At 42.1% G+C, this 16177-nt stretch overlaps 1 protein-coding gene and 1 long non-coding RNA gene across 17 annotated transcripts in view; both read left to right on the top strand.

Moving 5' to 3' along the window:
* The first annotated feature begins 1040 nt into the window (after positions 1-1040).
* Positions 1041-4210, top strand: LOC139046479 (uncharacterized). 2 transcript variants are annotated; one of them, XR_011506588.1, is made up of 2 exons: positions 1041-1129; positions 1374-4210. It is a non-coding gene; the product is annotated as an uncharacterized lncRNA (long non-coding RNA). The 2 variants fall into 2 exon arrangements; XR_011506587.1 differs by having other exon boundaries at positions 1096-1257.
* Positions 4211-12135: 7925 nt separating this feature from the next.
* ZNF131 (zinc finger protein 131) overlaps positions 12136-16177 on the top strand; it is a 30564-nt gene continuing 26522 nt past the window's right edge. For 2 of the 15 annotated variants that reach the window (XM_070519697.1, XM_070519693.1), the window contains exons 1-3: positions 12618-12912; positions 13444-13582; positions 14603-14704. In XM_070519697.1, coding sequence (XP_070375798.1) covers positions 13459-13582; positions 14603-14704 — 226 coding nt within the window. In that variant the 5' untranslated portion in view covers positions 12618-12912; positions 13444-13458. Of the gene's footprint in view, positions 12521-12617; positions 12953-12995; positions 13583-14602; positions 14705-16177 lie in introns of those variants that run through there. The other 13 variants (XM_070519698.1, XM_070519694.1, XM_070519696.1 and 10 more) reach the window with 10 other exon arrangements.

The raw sequence follows: 16177 nt of genomic DNA, 5'->3' as shown, positions 1-16177 counted from the left end.
AAGTCAGTTTTGTCTGATATAATTATAGCTAGCCTTGCTCTCTTTTGCTTTCCACTTCTATGGCATATCTTTTTCCATCCTTCACTTGAGTTTATGTGTATCCTTAAAACTGAAGTAAGTCTATTGTAGGCAGCACATAGTTGGTTCTTGCTTTTTTATCCATCCAACCACTCTATGCCTTTTGATTAGCAAATTTCATCCATTTACCTATAGAGCAACTATTGATAGGTAAGGACTTAGTAATGCAATATTATTAGCTATTTTCTAGCTGTTTTGTAGTTCCCTTGTTCCTTTCTTCCTCTCTTGCTGCCTTCCTTTGTGAGTTGATGATTTTCTGTAGTGGTATGCTTTGATTCTGTAGTGGTATGCTTCTCTTTGTCTTTTGTGAATCTATGTAGGTTTTTGCTTTGTGGTTACCATGAGGCTTACATAAACCATCTTACAGATATAATGGTATTTTATGTCAATAACAACTTAACTTTGATCACATACAAAAACTACCCTTTTACTTCCCCCTTTTCTGTTTTTGATGGCATAATTTACCTCTTTTCATACTTTGTATTCACTAAAAAAATCATAGTAGTTATAGTTACTCTTAATACTCTTGTCTTTTAACCTTTATACTAGAGTTACTTGGTTAACACACCACCATGTTACAATATTAGAGTATGCTGAATTTGACTATATACTTACCTTTACCAGTGCTTTGTATATTTTTATATGTTTTCACATTACTCCTTGCTTTTTCATGTTCCTTGAAGCTTCGCATTGCTGTCTTCTTATTTGAAATAGCAGTTACCTCCACCAGGCTTTACTAACTGCCCTTGGGAGAGACATGTCTTCTGCCAGTTGTGGTAGAGATCCTGAGGCTACGTCAGACCGTCTGTGGGTACACCTGCTCCGTGCTTCTTGCTCTCTCTTGTGGCAGAATTCTTAAACTTGAATGCATGCCGTCTCTGCATCCTGCAGCAAACCTGGCCTAGTGCTAACAGCCTCTCTTTTGTTTTCCCAAAGGTGGCGCTAAAGCTCAAGTTTGTGGTTTCTCTCTGGCTCGCAGATTTGGGCTAGCTTTCTGCGCATGCTCACTAGCCATCTGCCGAAACTCGGTCTTGCTGCCGCAGCCGGAAAGGTGCGTCTTTGTCAGGATCTCGCACAGCTGGGAAAGTGGTGCTTGCTCTCTCACTCCCCACGCTACGCCCAACAACAACCTCCGCCCGCCAACACTCCCGCAAAAGAGAAATAGAGAAATCACCGACGGTGAATCTCTCTCTTGTCGCTAAGCGGTGCTGCCTTGGGGGAGGGGTGATGCAGGTAAAGTCAAGTTGTTTTTACCTTCTCTGACACACCCAAACTCCTATTTTTTTGCTCCAAAGGTGTGCTAGAACTTCTCTTCTGGAAACCTGGACTTCCATAAAGGCTCTTTTTGTCCGTTGGTGATTGTCTAATACAGTGTTTTCCAGGCGCTCCCAGACCACAGCAGAGAGGGGCTGGAGCTGGTTCATGGGCCACTGCAGGGTCCACAGCCAGGACGGAGGTCCGTATGCCTATTACCTGATGCACATGTGGGCAAGACTTCTTCCCAGGACCTTGGCTTATGATGCTGGATCCCACAGCTCCCGCAAAGGCACTTTTGTCTGTGGATTGATGCCGAATTAATGTTGTTGAGAAGGCAGACAAAAACCAGGCACGTCTTATTCCACCATCGTGCTGACGTCACTTCTATGAAAACTCATTTTGTGCCAGTCTGCCTAGCAATGTCTGCTGGGGAAGGTGAAAGGAAAGATTAGAGGACAAACCTTTGTAAGGTTGGGCAGAAAAAAATCAAGAGCCAGGGAGGACTTCTGCAGGCATGGCCACTGCTCACCATTTTAGCCATAAGTGGCCTAAGGAAGAGATGAAGATTATATTAAAATAGGACACAATCCAGGAATAGGAAGAAATGCAATTTTAATACATTTGTTCCTCTTCATATTATTTTTTACATTATAAAGATTCATTCATTCAACAAATATTTACTAAACGCCTACTCTATGTAGGCATTGTTCTGGGCACTTCAAATACATAGGGAACGAAAAAATGTGTCTGTCTTCATGGAACTCACATTTATTGATAGCAGATGCTTGCAAAACATGTAGAAAATACTGAACCTTGTAAGGAAGAAAAGAAAAACATTCTACCACTCCACCGTCAAAAAAGAGTCAATGTTAACATTTTGTTGCATTGTTTTGTTTACCTTTTGCTGTGCCTATACTGACACATCTATATCGTTTAAAAATTGGGGATTTTATTGTGCTCTTAATTTATAAAATGCGATACAATTTGTGAAAGGATACAAAGTTGTCAAACCCTCTTCATAAAAATTGCCAAACAGCTTTCCAGAAACATTGTTAGTCAAACACTGAGAGTTGTTAGGAGTTTAAAATCAATAGGAATTGGTAATATATTGATTAGGTGTATGTGTGTCTGAGAGAGAGAAAAGTGGGAGAGAAAGAGAAAAGGAATGCTTCTCAGGTATGACTTGTTCTACTAAGGGGTAGATCTAGGTATCAATAACCAAGAATATAATTTCAGTAAAAGGAGTAAATTTGATGTACAGAAGATGTGGTTTTGAGGTACCCAAGGGGCATCCCAACAGAGCCACCAGCCTGGAGCTGAACATCAATGTCTAAGCTGGAGATATAGGTCTGGATTGCATATCAAGCAAGACCAAGGGTGAGATCACCCAGCTAGAGTGTGTGGACTAAGAACAGGATGGAAGCTGAGTTCCAGGGTCCCAGTGAGTTCCAAGGAACTCCCAGACTTGGACTTCCCAGTTTGGGGGAGCCTGGAATGACTGGGATGTTTCTAGGGCATTCCAGAGTTTTCATCTACTCTAGCATGCCCCTAAGATGGCTCTAGAGTTCGCTGATTGAATCAGTCCTTGGGTTTATCCCTAATAAAATGGGTTTATGGAGTCAGAAGTTGAGGAATAGATTTTCTGTGTTTGCTTCCTCCTCTCCCCCTCTACTCACAATACATTCCTTGAATTTAGCTTTGATTTTTCAATATAAGAATTGTGAATCATGCTAGTGAATGCATGAAGGAAAATAATGCACTAGAAGTTTAGTAAGAGCACTGAAAAGTCTCAAAAGTATGTGTAGAATTGAATTTTAGGAGTCCTAGCAATGGAATAGAAAACTTATATTCTTGTATCTTGACTTTCAGAACTCAAATGAATCGTTCTTAAAAGAGTTTAGTGTAGGGGCCGGCCCTGTGGCCGAGTGGTTAAGTTCGCACGCTCCACCGTGGTAGCCCAGGGTTTTGCCAGTTCGGATCCTGGGCATGGACATGGAACTGCTCATCACGCCATGCTGAGGCAGCATCCCACATGCCACAACTAGAAGGACCCACAACTAAGAATATACAACTATGTACCGGGGGGCTTTGGGGAGAAAAAGGAATAAAATAAAATCTTTAAAAGAGTTTAGTTTAAAAACAAATGTCAACAAACATTTGTTGAATGTCCTCTATGAACCAACCACTGTGCTAGGTTCACGGTAGAAAGATGAATAAGACCAGGGCCAATGTAAGAACTGAGCCCAGAGGAGGCAGGAGGCCCATCTGAATCAAGGCTTCATATACCCGAAAGGCCTCACATACAAAGCTACAGTGACAGGAATGAAAGACAGTAATTCTACAGCCTTAAATTTTTGCCCCTGAATTAATATCTTTTTTTAAAAAATCCTGTCATTTATCTTTTGAAAAGCATAACTATATTGTACTTTAATTTGTGAAAGACCAGAAATTTGTTAAATAGAATGTTTAGGCCACAATTTTTGGAAACTTGTTTTGGGATTTCTCGATTTTTAAGTATACCAGAAACCACCAAAAGTGAAAGTGGCCACTTGCTGTTGACCTCTGAGAGACCACAGACAAAACATAGTCACAATCCTCAAGAAACTTCCAGTCTAGGGGAGAAAGAGACACATTAACAGACCATTTCAGTATTGTGTCCACTGGAAACTTTCTTAAGCCCTCTGCATGAGTCTTTCCAGACAAACCAATATGACAACAACAACGATTTGGCCAGAAACAGGTAATAAATTGCAGTGCTTAGTGCTGAGGGGGAAAATGCTGAATTTTATTATCCATCTACTCTTTATTTTTCCATTAATTCAATGTCCCATTCTGCCATTGCCATCATTTTATTTCAATAAAATTTCAAAATGTATCACAACAGTCACTTTGCCTCTTTCCTTCTAACAAATGTCATTTTATGAGGTGAGATTTTGAGTCATCTCTATTTCAGGAAAAGACAAATTATTTGTTTGGAAGTCTATTCAGATTAAGGGTCTGCACTAAAACTACCCTAGATCTCTGCCCTACCACAGGTTATAAACACACTGTTCAAACAACCCAATCCCCAATGTCTCTGTCTACACCCAGCATAACATTATTTTTTTCAACCGACATCAACTGCAGGACTTTGTTTGCCTGGTCCTCAGAGAAAACAATAGGAGCTTACAAGTTCAGGAGAATGTATCTTTATCAATAGCAATAAGGCTCTGGGCTCTAAATTTTACACAAAAGAGGGTACTTCCTGGTGGTGAGAAGGAGCCTCACATTAAGCCTATGTGCCCTCACTATGTCTCTGTGTCTTTCACCTAGCCTTGTGAAACTCTTATTTATTACTGTCACTATCAAGCTAGCCTGGGCATGGGTACTGCTTCTCCTTTAACTCTGTCTGGCCCAAGTAAGGACAAAATATTGGTTACCAGTTCAGACAATTATGGAATATTTAAAGAGTCTTTGGCGGTAACATCCCAGAAATGAACAAGAAGAATAAATCCAAACAATCTTAACAAAGAGGAGGCCTTGGATATGGATTAAGAAACTATACTCCAGGAAAAAAGGAGATCTGGAAGCAAATTGGTCCTCAAAGGGAAAGAAGTCAATCTTTGAATCATTTCTATTTCTGAAGTTGTATAAGTTTATCTCAATTACCGAAGTGCCTAGATGCCTGCCCAAGGCAAAAAATAAACGCTTTATGGAGGGAGAAAAAAATCATCCTAGGCCTCAAATTATTTCTAAAATTTTTCACACATAATATTCAGCAGTCAATAAAAAATAATTAAACAAATAAGGAAATAAAACAACATGATGAAAAACCAAGAGAAGCAAAAACAAAACAAAACAAAACAAAACACTGAAGAGTCTCCAGATAATGAGACACAGAATAGCACTCTTAATATGTACAAGAATATTAAAGACAAGATTCAGAAACTCACTAGAGAATTAGAAATTATAACAAAGAGGCAAAATGAACTAAAATATGTGGGAGCCAAATTAAGAATTCAATAAATGAGTTTAACAGAAGATTAGACTCAACTGAAGAGAGAATTAATGAACGAGAAGAATGATCAGAAGAAAATGTCCATAAGAAAGCAAGGAGAAAGGCAAGAGATGGAAAATATAGAGAAAAGACAGCTGGAAAGTCTAATATACAGGTATTTGAAATCTCAAAAGGATATAAAGAATGGAGCAGAATAAATATAAAACATATTGTGCCACTTCTTTCTGACCTTCATGGTTTCTGATGAGAAATTTGCTGTTACTTGAATTGTTCTTCCCCTATAGGTAAGGTATTGATTTTTTTATGACTTCTTTCAATTATTTTTCTTTGTCTTTAGTTTTCATAAGTTTAATTATGATGTATCTTCATTTTGATTTCTTTTGGCTTATCCTGTTTGTTGTTTGCTCAGCATCTTGAATCCGCAGGTTTATGTCTCTTACCAAATTTGGGAAGTTTGCAGCCATTATTTGTTCAAGTACTTTTCATCCTCACTCTTCTTTTTTCCTTTTGGGTCCTGATGACATGAATGTTAAATCTTTTCTTATAGTCTCACAGATTCTTGAGGCTCTGTTCATTTTTTTCTAGTCTATTTTCTCTCTGTTTTTTAAATTGGGTTATTTTGATTCTTGTATTTTCCAGTTCACTAATTCTTTCCTCTGTACCCTCCATTCTTTTGTTGAGTTCATCCATAGAGCTTTTTATTTCAGTTACTGAGTATTTTAGTTCTCAAATTTCCATTTGGTTCTTGTTTATATCTTCTATTACTTTGCTGAGGCTTTGTATTTTTTTATTTGTTTCAAGTATTCATAATTACTCCTTGAAGCATTTTTCTTATGTCTGATAATGTTTGTCTACTAATTCTAATATCTCTGTCATCTTGGTGTTGGCATCCATTGATGGAAAATAGTTTGAAATCTTCTTGGTTCTTGCTTGGTATGATGAGTGTTTTTTTTTTTGTTTTTTTTTAAGGATGAATGATATTTTTAATGAAACTTTGATATTTCACCTTATGAGACTCTCAATTTTATTTAAACTTTGTTTTAACTTTTTTTTATGAGACTGCAGAGGAAAGGGGGAGCACCACCTCATTACTGCTAGAGGGAGGTAGAAGTCCAGGTTCCCCACCTGGCCTCCACTGACACCCAAGGAGGAAGTTGATCCTTGTTATTACCAAGCAGGAACAGGTGTTCTGGCTCCCCACATGGTCTGCACTGACACTGCAGTGACGGTGGCCTCATTCCTGCTGGATAATGGTGAAAGTCCTGACTCTCCACTAGCTTCCTCTAACATCTCCCCAGGATGACATAGAGGGGAATCTTGTTGCTGCTGGGTGTGGGTGAAAGTCTGGCTCCTACTTGGCTTTCTCTGACACAATCCCAGGAAAGAGGGGGGAACTGGGATGGCTTATTAGAGCCTGGAGAGGACAGAAGTTTAGGCTCCTCACTCAGCTTAGCTGACATGGATGGGGATGAGGCCATGTCTTTTTCTGTGGTGTTTGCCTCTGTAGAGCAGCTTTCGTCCAAGAGTATTGTGTCTTGCTAGGCTGCCCCTTTACTGGCCCTTGGACTATAGAGGACAGCCTTTGTTGGGTTTTTTTAAATTGTTGTTGCCTGTGCTTATTGGCATCTCTGACTTGCTGGCTTCTTTGGCTTTAAGACTGAGATATATAGGGGTGAAAGAAAACCCATGGAACTTACTACTGTATTGTTCCTCAGGTTCTGAGCTCCCTGGTCAGTCTGATTTTTCTCTCTATCTTTCAGAGTCTTCTTATGTTTGGTTTTTATATAATGTCCAGGGGTTATAGTGCAGGGTTTTAGTGCTTAGTGGAAGAAATAGGGAAAAGTATATCTACTCCGTGTTCCTGGAAGTAGAAGTCTTGTATTCATTTTACTTTTTAAAAAACATTGTATAAAAATACTATTTATCTTGGGGCCGGCCTGGTGGTGCAGTGGTTAAGTTTGCACGTTCCACTTCGACGGCCCGGGCTTTGCTGGTTTGGATCCCAGGTGCGGACATGGCACTGCTTGTCAAGCCATGCTGTGGTGGGTGTCCCACATATAAACTAGAGGAAAACGGGCAGGGATGTTAGCTCAGGGCCAGTCTTTCTCAGCAAAAAGAGGAGGATTGGCAGCCGATGTTAGCTCAGGGCTAATTTTCCTCAAAAACAAAAAAATTTTTTATCTTGATTTCTGAGTTTTGACCCCCTCTTAAATTTGGCACCCAAGGCAAGTCACCTCATCCTAGTTTCAGCCCTCTTTGGAAGTCATCATAGAGGCTGGAATAATAATTTTTAAAAAATCCAAAATAAAGCCAGAAAGGAGAGAGAAGTAACATAGAACAGTAAGATGAATAGAAAACAAATGTTAATATAGATTTAATCCCAAATATATTAGAGTGACATTAAAAGTAATAGACTGGGGCACTCCAATCTTAAGAGATCAAGGAAAAGAGGAAGATCCAGAGAGAGACCAAGGAGGGTCCAGTGAGTTCCATGTTGGCAATAAAAATTTAAAAATTAAAGCAGCAGCCTTGGATCTTAAGGACCCTTTGACAATCACAACATTCCAGAGTTTCACCAACTTCCAGGAGAAAAGTAATCCTTTCCCCCCTGGATGTTATTATATTTCATATTGTTGTTATATCAAGATGGGACCAGAGTTGAACTTGAACACTCAAGATTTGGCAGCCATTTGGGACAATGACGCTGAAAAGAAGAACTTCTGGTCCTGGTGTGTCATTCCCTGCTTAGCCAGCTATCTTCTGTGATTTTTCCTACCTGGCCACTGTCCTGCCTTCTTCCCCAGCTCTACAAGAATATTGAGTACCCTCCCTAATTTGGAGTTTCCAAGCCAGCATTCGAGTTTGACTACTCTATGTGTAAAGGTCACCATCTACAAGCTGGGAAGCAACTAAGTAACCATCCTCAAGTACACACTACAGTCCTGAACTAGGATGTTGCCTGAAGGAAGAAAAGGAGGAAATAACCCTAATACTTTTGTCAGTATCTTATTTGTGGCATATGTAAGATAGTGTCCCCCTCCAAAAACTCTAGACTTGTCATAATCCTTTTTTCAGCTTGCTGTATCTGTAGGTTCATTGGCGACATCCTGAATTTTCAGTTCCTTTGGGCAGTCCCAAAGAAAACCTCATTTGTTGACCCATAAATATCTTTTCAAAAATTATAGCAGATAGGAGATAGAATATAAACCTTATACCGGAGCATGACAATGAAGACCATTTACTGAAAGCTTACTACACACCAGGTATTAATCAGAGTGCTTCTCATGTATTATCTGATTCGCTTTCTACATCTTTTTGGTGGTGGTGGTGGTGAGGAAGATTGGCCTTGAGCTAACATCTGTTGCCAATCCTCCTCTTTTTGTTTGAGGAAGATTGTCACTGAGCTAACATCTGTGCCAGTCTTACTCTATTTTGTATGTGGGACGTGGCCACAGCATGCCTTGATGAGTGGTGTGCAGGTCTGCGCCCGGGAATTTAACTACTATGCCGCCACTGGGCCGGCCCCACACGACAACATATTTTAAAGGTGAAGAGACGGAAGTTTAATGAAGTTAACTTACCCAAAGTCACCCAGCTATTAACTTGAACCAAGACTTCAACCCAGGCTATCTTTCAAACCAAACTCTTAACCACCATTCTATCTCCTTTCCAATGTGGCCTTGACACATATAAAGGGACACCACTAAGGCAGCTGGAACTATTTGTCAATTCGCCTTAAGTTTGAAGAAGCCATTTTAACTCCAGAGAACATCTATAAACCTGGTTATAATTAACTGACACAAAATCTGCACCACAGAGAACTGTGTTTTAACACTAACTTCATCCTTACATCACCTATCCTTGTAGGTACCTGATTAATGAATGCTTCGGGAGGAAATCACAATGCCCAGCAGACCTGCTATCGTATAAATTCCTGGTTACCCACTTCTACCAGATCCTGTTGATGCTACTGTGATATTACTACATTCAAGATCTATTTCAAATCTTTTCCATTCCATTCTGTGGTAGGCAGTTTCTAAGATTGCTCCCAATGATCATGCCTCCTAGTATTTGTGCCATTGTGTAATTACTTCCTTTGATTGTGAGCTGTACCTGGCGACTTGCTTCTAACAAATAGGATACAGCAAAAGTGATGGAATGTCACTTCTGAGATTAGGTTACAAAAGGACTTGGCTTCTGTCTTGCTTACTGTCTCTTGTCTGATGGAATCCAGCTGTCAGTCACTATGGTGAGCCCCAAATGGAGGAAGGCTTTGCAAAGAACTGAAGTCTTCAGTCTAGTAGCCCAGGAGGAAGTGAATTCTGTCAACAACCACTTAAGTGACCTTGGAAGCAGATCCTTCCCCAGCTAAGTCTTGAGATGATAGTAGCCTCAGCTGATATCTTGATTGGAACCTTGTGAGAGATGGTTAAAACTCAGGTCCCACACCCTGACCCATGGGAACTGTGAAATAATAATATTGTTGTAAGCCACTACATTTTGGGGCACTTTCTTATACAGCCTTAAATAACTAATACATCTTCTAGTCTCAAACTTCTCCTCCCCAACACACACACACCCTTCTCCTAATCTTGGCTTTTAGTAGATAACCTCGTCACTTATTTAATGGAGAAAACAGAACTTTTCAGTTAGATAAGAATTTTCTCAACTTCTTGAAAGTAAATCTATACTCCTAAGAGCATCTAATCCATTAATTCTTTCAGTGATAATAGTAGAGAGGTCCTTTGTCCTAAGGCTGATTCATTCACCTATCCTCTCAACTTCATTTTCTCCAGTCTCTTCTTCTCTTGCACAATTAACCCCTTTTCCTGCTGTATTTTTATCTTCTTCCTCTGATGGATCCTTCCTCATCAGCATTTAAATAGCTTAAGTCTCTACCATCCTAAAACACAAAAACCAAAACTGGCTTGACCCATCACCCTCTACAGGTACTCCTTTCTCTCCTCTCTCATTTTTAATGAGAGTTCTATCATTGTCATCTCAATTTCTTTTCCTAATTACTCCTAAACCTACTTGGATATGGACTTCTCACCCCGACACACACACCTCCCACAGAACTTAACTAAAACTGTTCTTGCTAAGGTCTTCTACTATAGACATCTATGATGCTAAATCTAACGGACAATTCCTAATCTTTGCTTAGCTTGCCCATTTGGCAGCATTTGGCATTGCTGAGCACACCCTCTCTTTTGGAACACTGACCTCCTTGATGTCATACTTCTCTTTTTTCCTCCTTTCTCGAGCTGCCATACTGTCCTTGCAGGTTCTTCCTTTCCTACTCAACCCATAAACATTGATACTTCTCAGGGATAAAGTCCTACACCTTCTTCCATTCTGACTCTATAGACCAAGAGTCCAAACTTAAATGCTTTAGGAACAAAGCAAGTAAAAATGAAAGATGCAAGCTGAGTCTAAGACATTTGAGAGTGATTGCGGCTGTGCTGAACTGAATAGCTCAAATCTCATATAGAGAGGGCAGTCTCCATTTGGCTTAATCCAATTGCTGTTGCACAGAAAAGTACCCTTATATACTGGAATTTCCAAAAAACCTATTTCTATGTGCGATTTCTTCATCTTAAAAAATACTGTGAATAATAGTGATGATGATAATATTAAAACACCAATAGTCAATTCAACCTACAAACTGCTAGTCTATCATCCCTGCAGTTTGTCCTTAAATAATCTCACCTATTTCCATGGTTTCAATATCCACTTTATGCTAAAAATTCCCAAAGCTCTAAGGTTAGTTTTCTCCCCTAAGCTCTGTACAGATCCATATATAAAGTGCCTTGTTAACATCATTTCCATTTAGTTGTCTCCTTAAAATTACCCCTGCCCTCCCCATCCTCTCTCCCCAACCAGTTCCTCCAGTTGTATTCCCTATTTTGGTAAACAGTACCAACAATCCACCAGCTCAGGCTGGAAATCTAGGAGCCATCCTTGAGTGTTCTTCTCTCTTGTCATGAATACATCCAACATTATTTATTTAGTACCTATGACATGATTTCCAGTCAATGTTGATTCTATCTGTAGAGTCCATCCGGTTCTCTAATCCCACTTGCCACCATGGTTTCATTTAGATTACTAACCGTCTCCCAACTGGTGTCTACTCCTTGCATCTTCTCCCATTTAATCCATTCTCCATATCAGGGCTAGAATTATGTCTATAACAAGTAAATCTTACATGTCACATCCTGCTCAACCTTCAAGGCTTCCCTTTGCAATTATAAGAAAATCTAACATCTTTAACACTGTTTTCAAGGCCCCGTGGGTCTGTCCCAGAAACATTCTTTTAGTTCCAGGAATGCTATTATCTTGGTGCCTCTGCATGTGCTGTACCCTTGGCTAAGAACACTCAGACTTCATAATTGCTTTTTATAGGTCACCAACTTTCCTTAACCCACGCATTACCTTGTTCTTCACATCTCATAACACTCCGCAGTCAGCACCCAGTCAATTACCTGTTCAAAATGTCTAACTACTCTATCAGACTAAGATTCATAAGGTAGAAACGACAAATGCCTTGATCACCACTGGACTTCCCAGTCTCTTAAACAGTACCTAGCACAGCGGTGGCTCTCAATAAATGTCTGTTGAAATAATCACATTCACCCTTGCATATAGCTATTTGAATCCTTCCCTTCCCACTCTTTTTCTTTAGAGATGAAAGAATAAGTTAATCTCGACCATCTCATTATCATCAAAAATCATTTTTTCGGATGAACGAATAAATGACCCAGTCACGTGAGGCTGATTATGGGTCACCGGCCTCCTCAAGCGCTGAAGGCTGGGAGTGGAGAGCTGTAGTACTGTAATAGCATCATGTGTAAATAATCAGAGCAGATCCAGGTCCTGAGCCTGGCGAACACGTGCCCCTCGCCGAGCACGGAGAAGGCGGGCACCCGGGAGGAAGATCCCAGGCGGCCGGAACGTGCTCGCGCCCGTGGCCTCCGCAGCCCGCGCCGCGGCCGCCTGGGTCTCGGAGCGAGCGCAGGTGTGCAGGCCGGACCCGAGCAGAGGGAGCGCCCGGGCACTCGCGAGGAAATGGAGAGCGAGGCGCAGTTTAGGGGTAGGGAAAGGTGTGGGGCGAGTTACGCCCTGGCAGGGGACAGCAAGGAAGGAAAGGCTTTGAGGGACGGAGAGGAGAGAGGGAGGATCACGAGCTAGGTAAGGCGGGCCGACCGAGGGCTAGGGAGGGAAGGGGGCGGGGCGGGGCGGAGCCGGAGGAGCCCCGGAATAAAAGCAGAGCAGGAACAGGCTGCGAGTTTATTCTGAGGGCAGGGTCGGAAGTGCTCACGCCTGGAGTCAGGCGGGGCGAGAGGAAGGTGGAAGAGCGGTGACTTAGGATCCCCGCCCCCAGCACAGCCAGGCCCTGAACCGGCCCAGTCCCTCCATAGCCTGATTTCCTCCCGGCGCGCGGCCTCGCCCTCGCTGAGCGCCAAATCCCTTGGGTTGGCTCCGCCCCGCCACTAGTGGGAGGCGGGGCCCGGCTCCTCCAGTCTGCGCTGGGTAGGCCTCTGCGTCAGCCGGAGCCCGACGCGGTGACGCAGGACGTCGACGTAAGTGATGCGCAGGCCCGGGCCGCTCCTCCTTCCCTGAGTGAGTGCCGGCCCGGTTGGGGCGGGGGAGAAGAGGGAGGGCGGGGGAGAAGAGGGAGGGCGGGGGAGGGAGAGGCGACTCGACCCGGGAGTCGTTGTGGGCCGCGGGCCGGACCGGGTCCCGGGGCAGCGGGAGCCAGGGCCGGGCAGAGGGCTTGGCGGGCCGTTAGAGAGCCGCTGCGGCAGTCGGGTCCCCTCCCCTGCCGGGCTTGCGCGCCCCGGCGCCTCCGGCGCTGTGCCCACCCCGCTCCAGCTCGCGTCTCCCGACTCCAATTAGGTCAGGCTCGGAGTCCCGCGGCCGCGGCTCCGGCCCCCAACGCGCGGCGGCCCCCGGCTCGCCTTTCTTTCTTCCCTCGCCTTCCTCTCCTCTCGCCTCACCCTCCCCCTTCTGTTCACGTTGCTGGGGTTTTGGTTTTTGTTGTTTTCTCTTTTCGGGGTTTTGTTCTTCAGCCCGAGCTCATGGGTGTACATTATCATGCTCCTCTTTTGTAGAGCAACCCGACGGCCATGGAGGCCGAAGAGACGATGGAATGCCTTCAGGAGTTCCCCGAACATCATAAAATGATCCTGGACCGATTGAATGAACAGAGAGAGCAGGACCGGTTTACTGACATCACCCTTATTGTAGACGGTGGGTAGGGTGGTGGGCAGAGGAGCGAATTTGTGGCTTCGATTCTTACCTCCCCTGCCTCCACCTGCCTTTTTTACCCGCCCTCTGTGGACTCCCCATCAGAAGCCTGAGGAGGGTGTGCGCTGGGACCCGAGGGCGCTTGTCACTGTTCACTCACATAGACCAAGCTGTGGGAGGCTGGTTGGCCAGTCACGCTTTCAGCATAAGCATCGCATTTTAACTTCTTGCAGCCTTTTGAGTTTTCCCATTGCACACTTGAGTGCAAGATGATGGTGTGGGGGTGGGGAGGATGTCTCTAAATGTTTGGTTAATAGCCGACTGTTGATAAGCTGCTTTGAGGAGTGTCTCACAGGAGTCATTTGGGAAGTGCTGATTCTTCCTGGTTTCTCAGATGGTCTGGGAGGGAGAATGTGAGAGATTCCTTTGCAGCACTGGTACCCACTTTGGGAACTCTCAAAATCAAATGGGGTCTTTACCAGTCTTAGGAGGCAAACCCAGCTTGGGTATCTTTTCGATTTAGTAAAAATAGGCCTCTCAAAGCAAGCTGTTCTTCTTATACGGCTGCTGTAGATTGAGCTTCTAAATATTAGGCATTTAAAAATGTTTCCCGTAGCAAATATATCCAGCTTCCTGTTTGTTCTATGGCTTTTTCTTCTCTCTTTCCAAACGATGTGTAACCTTTTGGGTTGTGTTTATATTTAGCATTTTCAACTGAATAGGATATGCCTTTCACTCTTTAATTAAGTGGTAGGAGGCTCTTTACCTCCTGAAGTCTTGTAAACTGGCGTTTATAAAACGGACCTAATGATGTCTTTGAGGTAAAGATCGGACTTCCTGTCTAATTAAGATTAAAATTTGTTGAGAGCTGCCAAGAATATTCTGACTTGAGTTCAGTAATTTATATAGTTTTATAATTATATTATGAAGAAAGATCTATTTTACTTTATATAATTTTGTAATTTGTTGTTTTGTGTTTGATTTTTGTGACTATGTATGATTTTGTTTTCTTTTTTTATCTAGGACACCATTTTAAGGCCCACAAGGCTGTTTTGGCTGCTTGCAGTAAGTTCTTCTACAAATTCTTTCAGGAGTTTACTCAGGAACCTTTGGTGGAGATAGAAGGTACATGCTTGTTTTAACCTAGCAAATGTAATTGATGAAAAAGTTTTAGACAATTAATTTAACAAGATATCATGGGAAACAGGCATCAGTGGTTCCTGTTAGGTGACTTGATAAATTGTTCTTTTGACACCTGAGAATTCTTACTTTTAGTAAAGTGCTTGGTAAAATGATCTGCCAGGAAAAAGTCTTACTTTAGATGGTAGATGTTGGTCTCTTAAAGGACTCTTTTCCACTGCTAAAACCAGTGGTCACTGTCTTTTGAAAACATGTATTAAAAGTGAATTCCCATCTTTGTTCAGTGGGCTTAGGGTTCAGACTGGCCGGAATGCTGCAGGTTACAGTAGAGGCATCTGTTCCAGCAGAGGTACAGATGATGTGCACAGTGTGAAGTGGGCTGCCATAATATGGAAAAGGCTAGGACAGATGGACTTAAGTAGCATTCAGAAGAAGTTCTAGTGGCTATAGAAGGTCTGGGATGGAAGGGGTCATCCAGTAGATGTTGCCTTAAAGTAGAAAGTGATTTCTGTACTTGCTTGACTTCTGTAATAATCGCCCACCAAGTGCCAGGTATTGTGCTCTGTATAGTTTATGTGCATTTTCTGAGGTTTATAGCAGTCGTTTAAAGTAAGTGGTATTATTTCCAGTCTATACGTCAGGGAACAAACAGACCCCAAAAGGTAACTTGCCCACGATTGCCCAGCTAGCAGGAGATTTAGTTTGTGCTATTAGTTACCATGCTTTTGTCTTCTGCTACTACAATATCCAGCATTCCCATCCAAAACTGTAGAAAATAAGTCAGCTTGCCCACATAAATACAGAATTTTAGCTCCTTTCAGGGTTCTTGAGTTTTGGTTTTGTGTCTCTTTAACTGTGTATATATTCTCTGTTATGGATGGGTTGCCTGGAAACACTATTCCCTTGGAAAAATTTGGTGCCTTGGGGAGTAAAGAAAACATAAAGAGTTAAGAACATCGTTTTTTGGGTTCATTTCAGTTTATCTCTCATTCTAGCTACATCCATAGATAGTTTATCTTTTGATTATCTGTGATAGAGCACAGACATAATGGAAATGCACAAAGCTTACTAAAGTGAGAGTCTAGCTGCTTAGATGGTATTGGTTTCTGTTACAAGGCAAGATTTCATTCATTTATTCACCTGAGGTACTGTGTGATCCCAGGCAGGTTACTTTACCTTAATTGTGTATTTGCCTCCTCATCTGAAAAGTGGGTTTATAGGCTTGTAGTGCTTAATTGAAATAACATATGCAGATTGCTTGGCAGTGTTTGGTGCATTGTCAAAGCTTAATAAATTGGTGCTATTTATCAAGCTGTATACCTATTATATATTATATACTATGCTAGACCCAGGAAATGAAGAGTTGATGAATAAGACAGCCCTTAGAGAATTTGCAGATTTAATCATGCGTAAGCAACAAGTAAAGAAGTGAGTGAACAAAAGTGTTGCAGGGACTTT

This window comes from Equus asinus, chromosome 10, assembly GCF_041296235.1.
Source record: "Equus asinus isolate D_3611 breed Donkey chromosome 10, EquAss-T2T_v2, whole genome shotgun sequence".
NCBI lineage: Eukaryota > Metazoa > Chordata > Mammalia > Perissodactyla > Equidae > Equus > Equus asinus.
The sequence above is the reverse complement of the archived record's forward strand: the minus strand, read 5'-3'. Positions and strand labels throughout refer to the sequence as shown.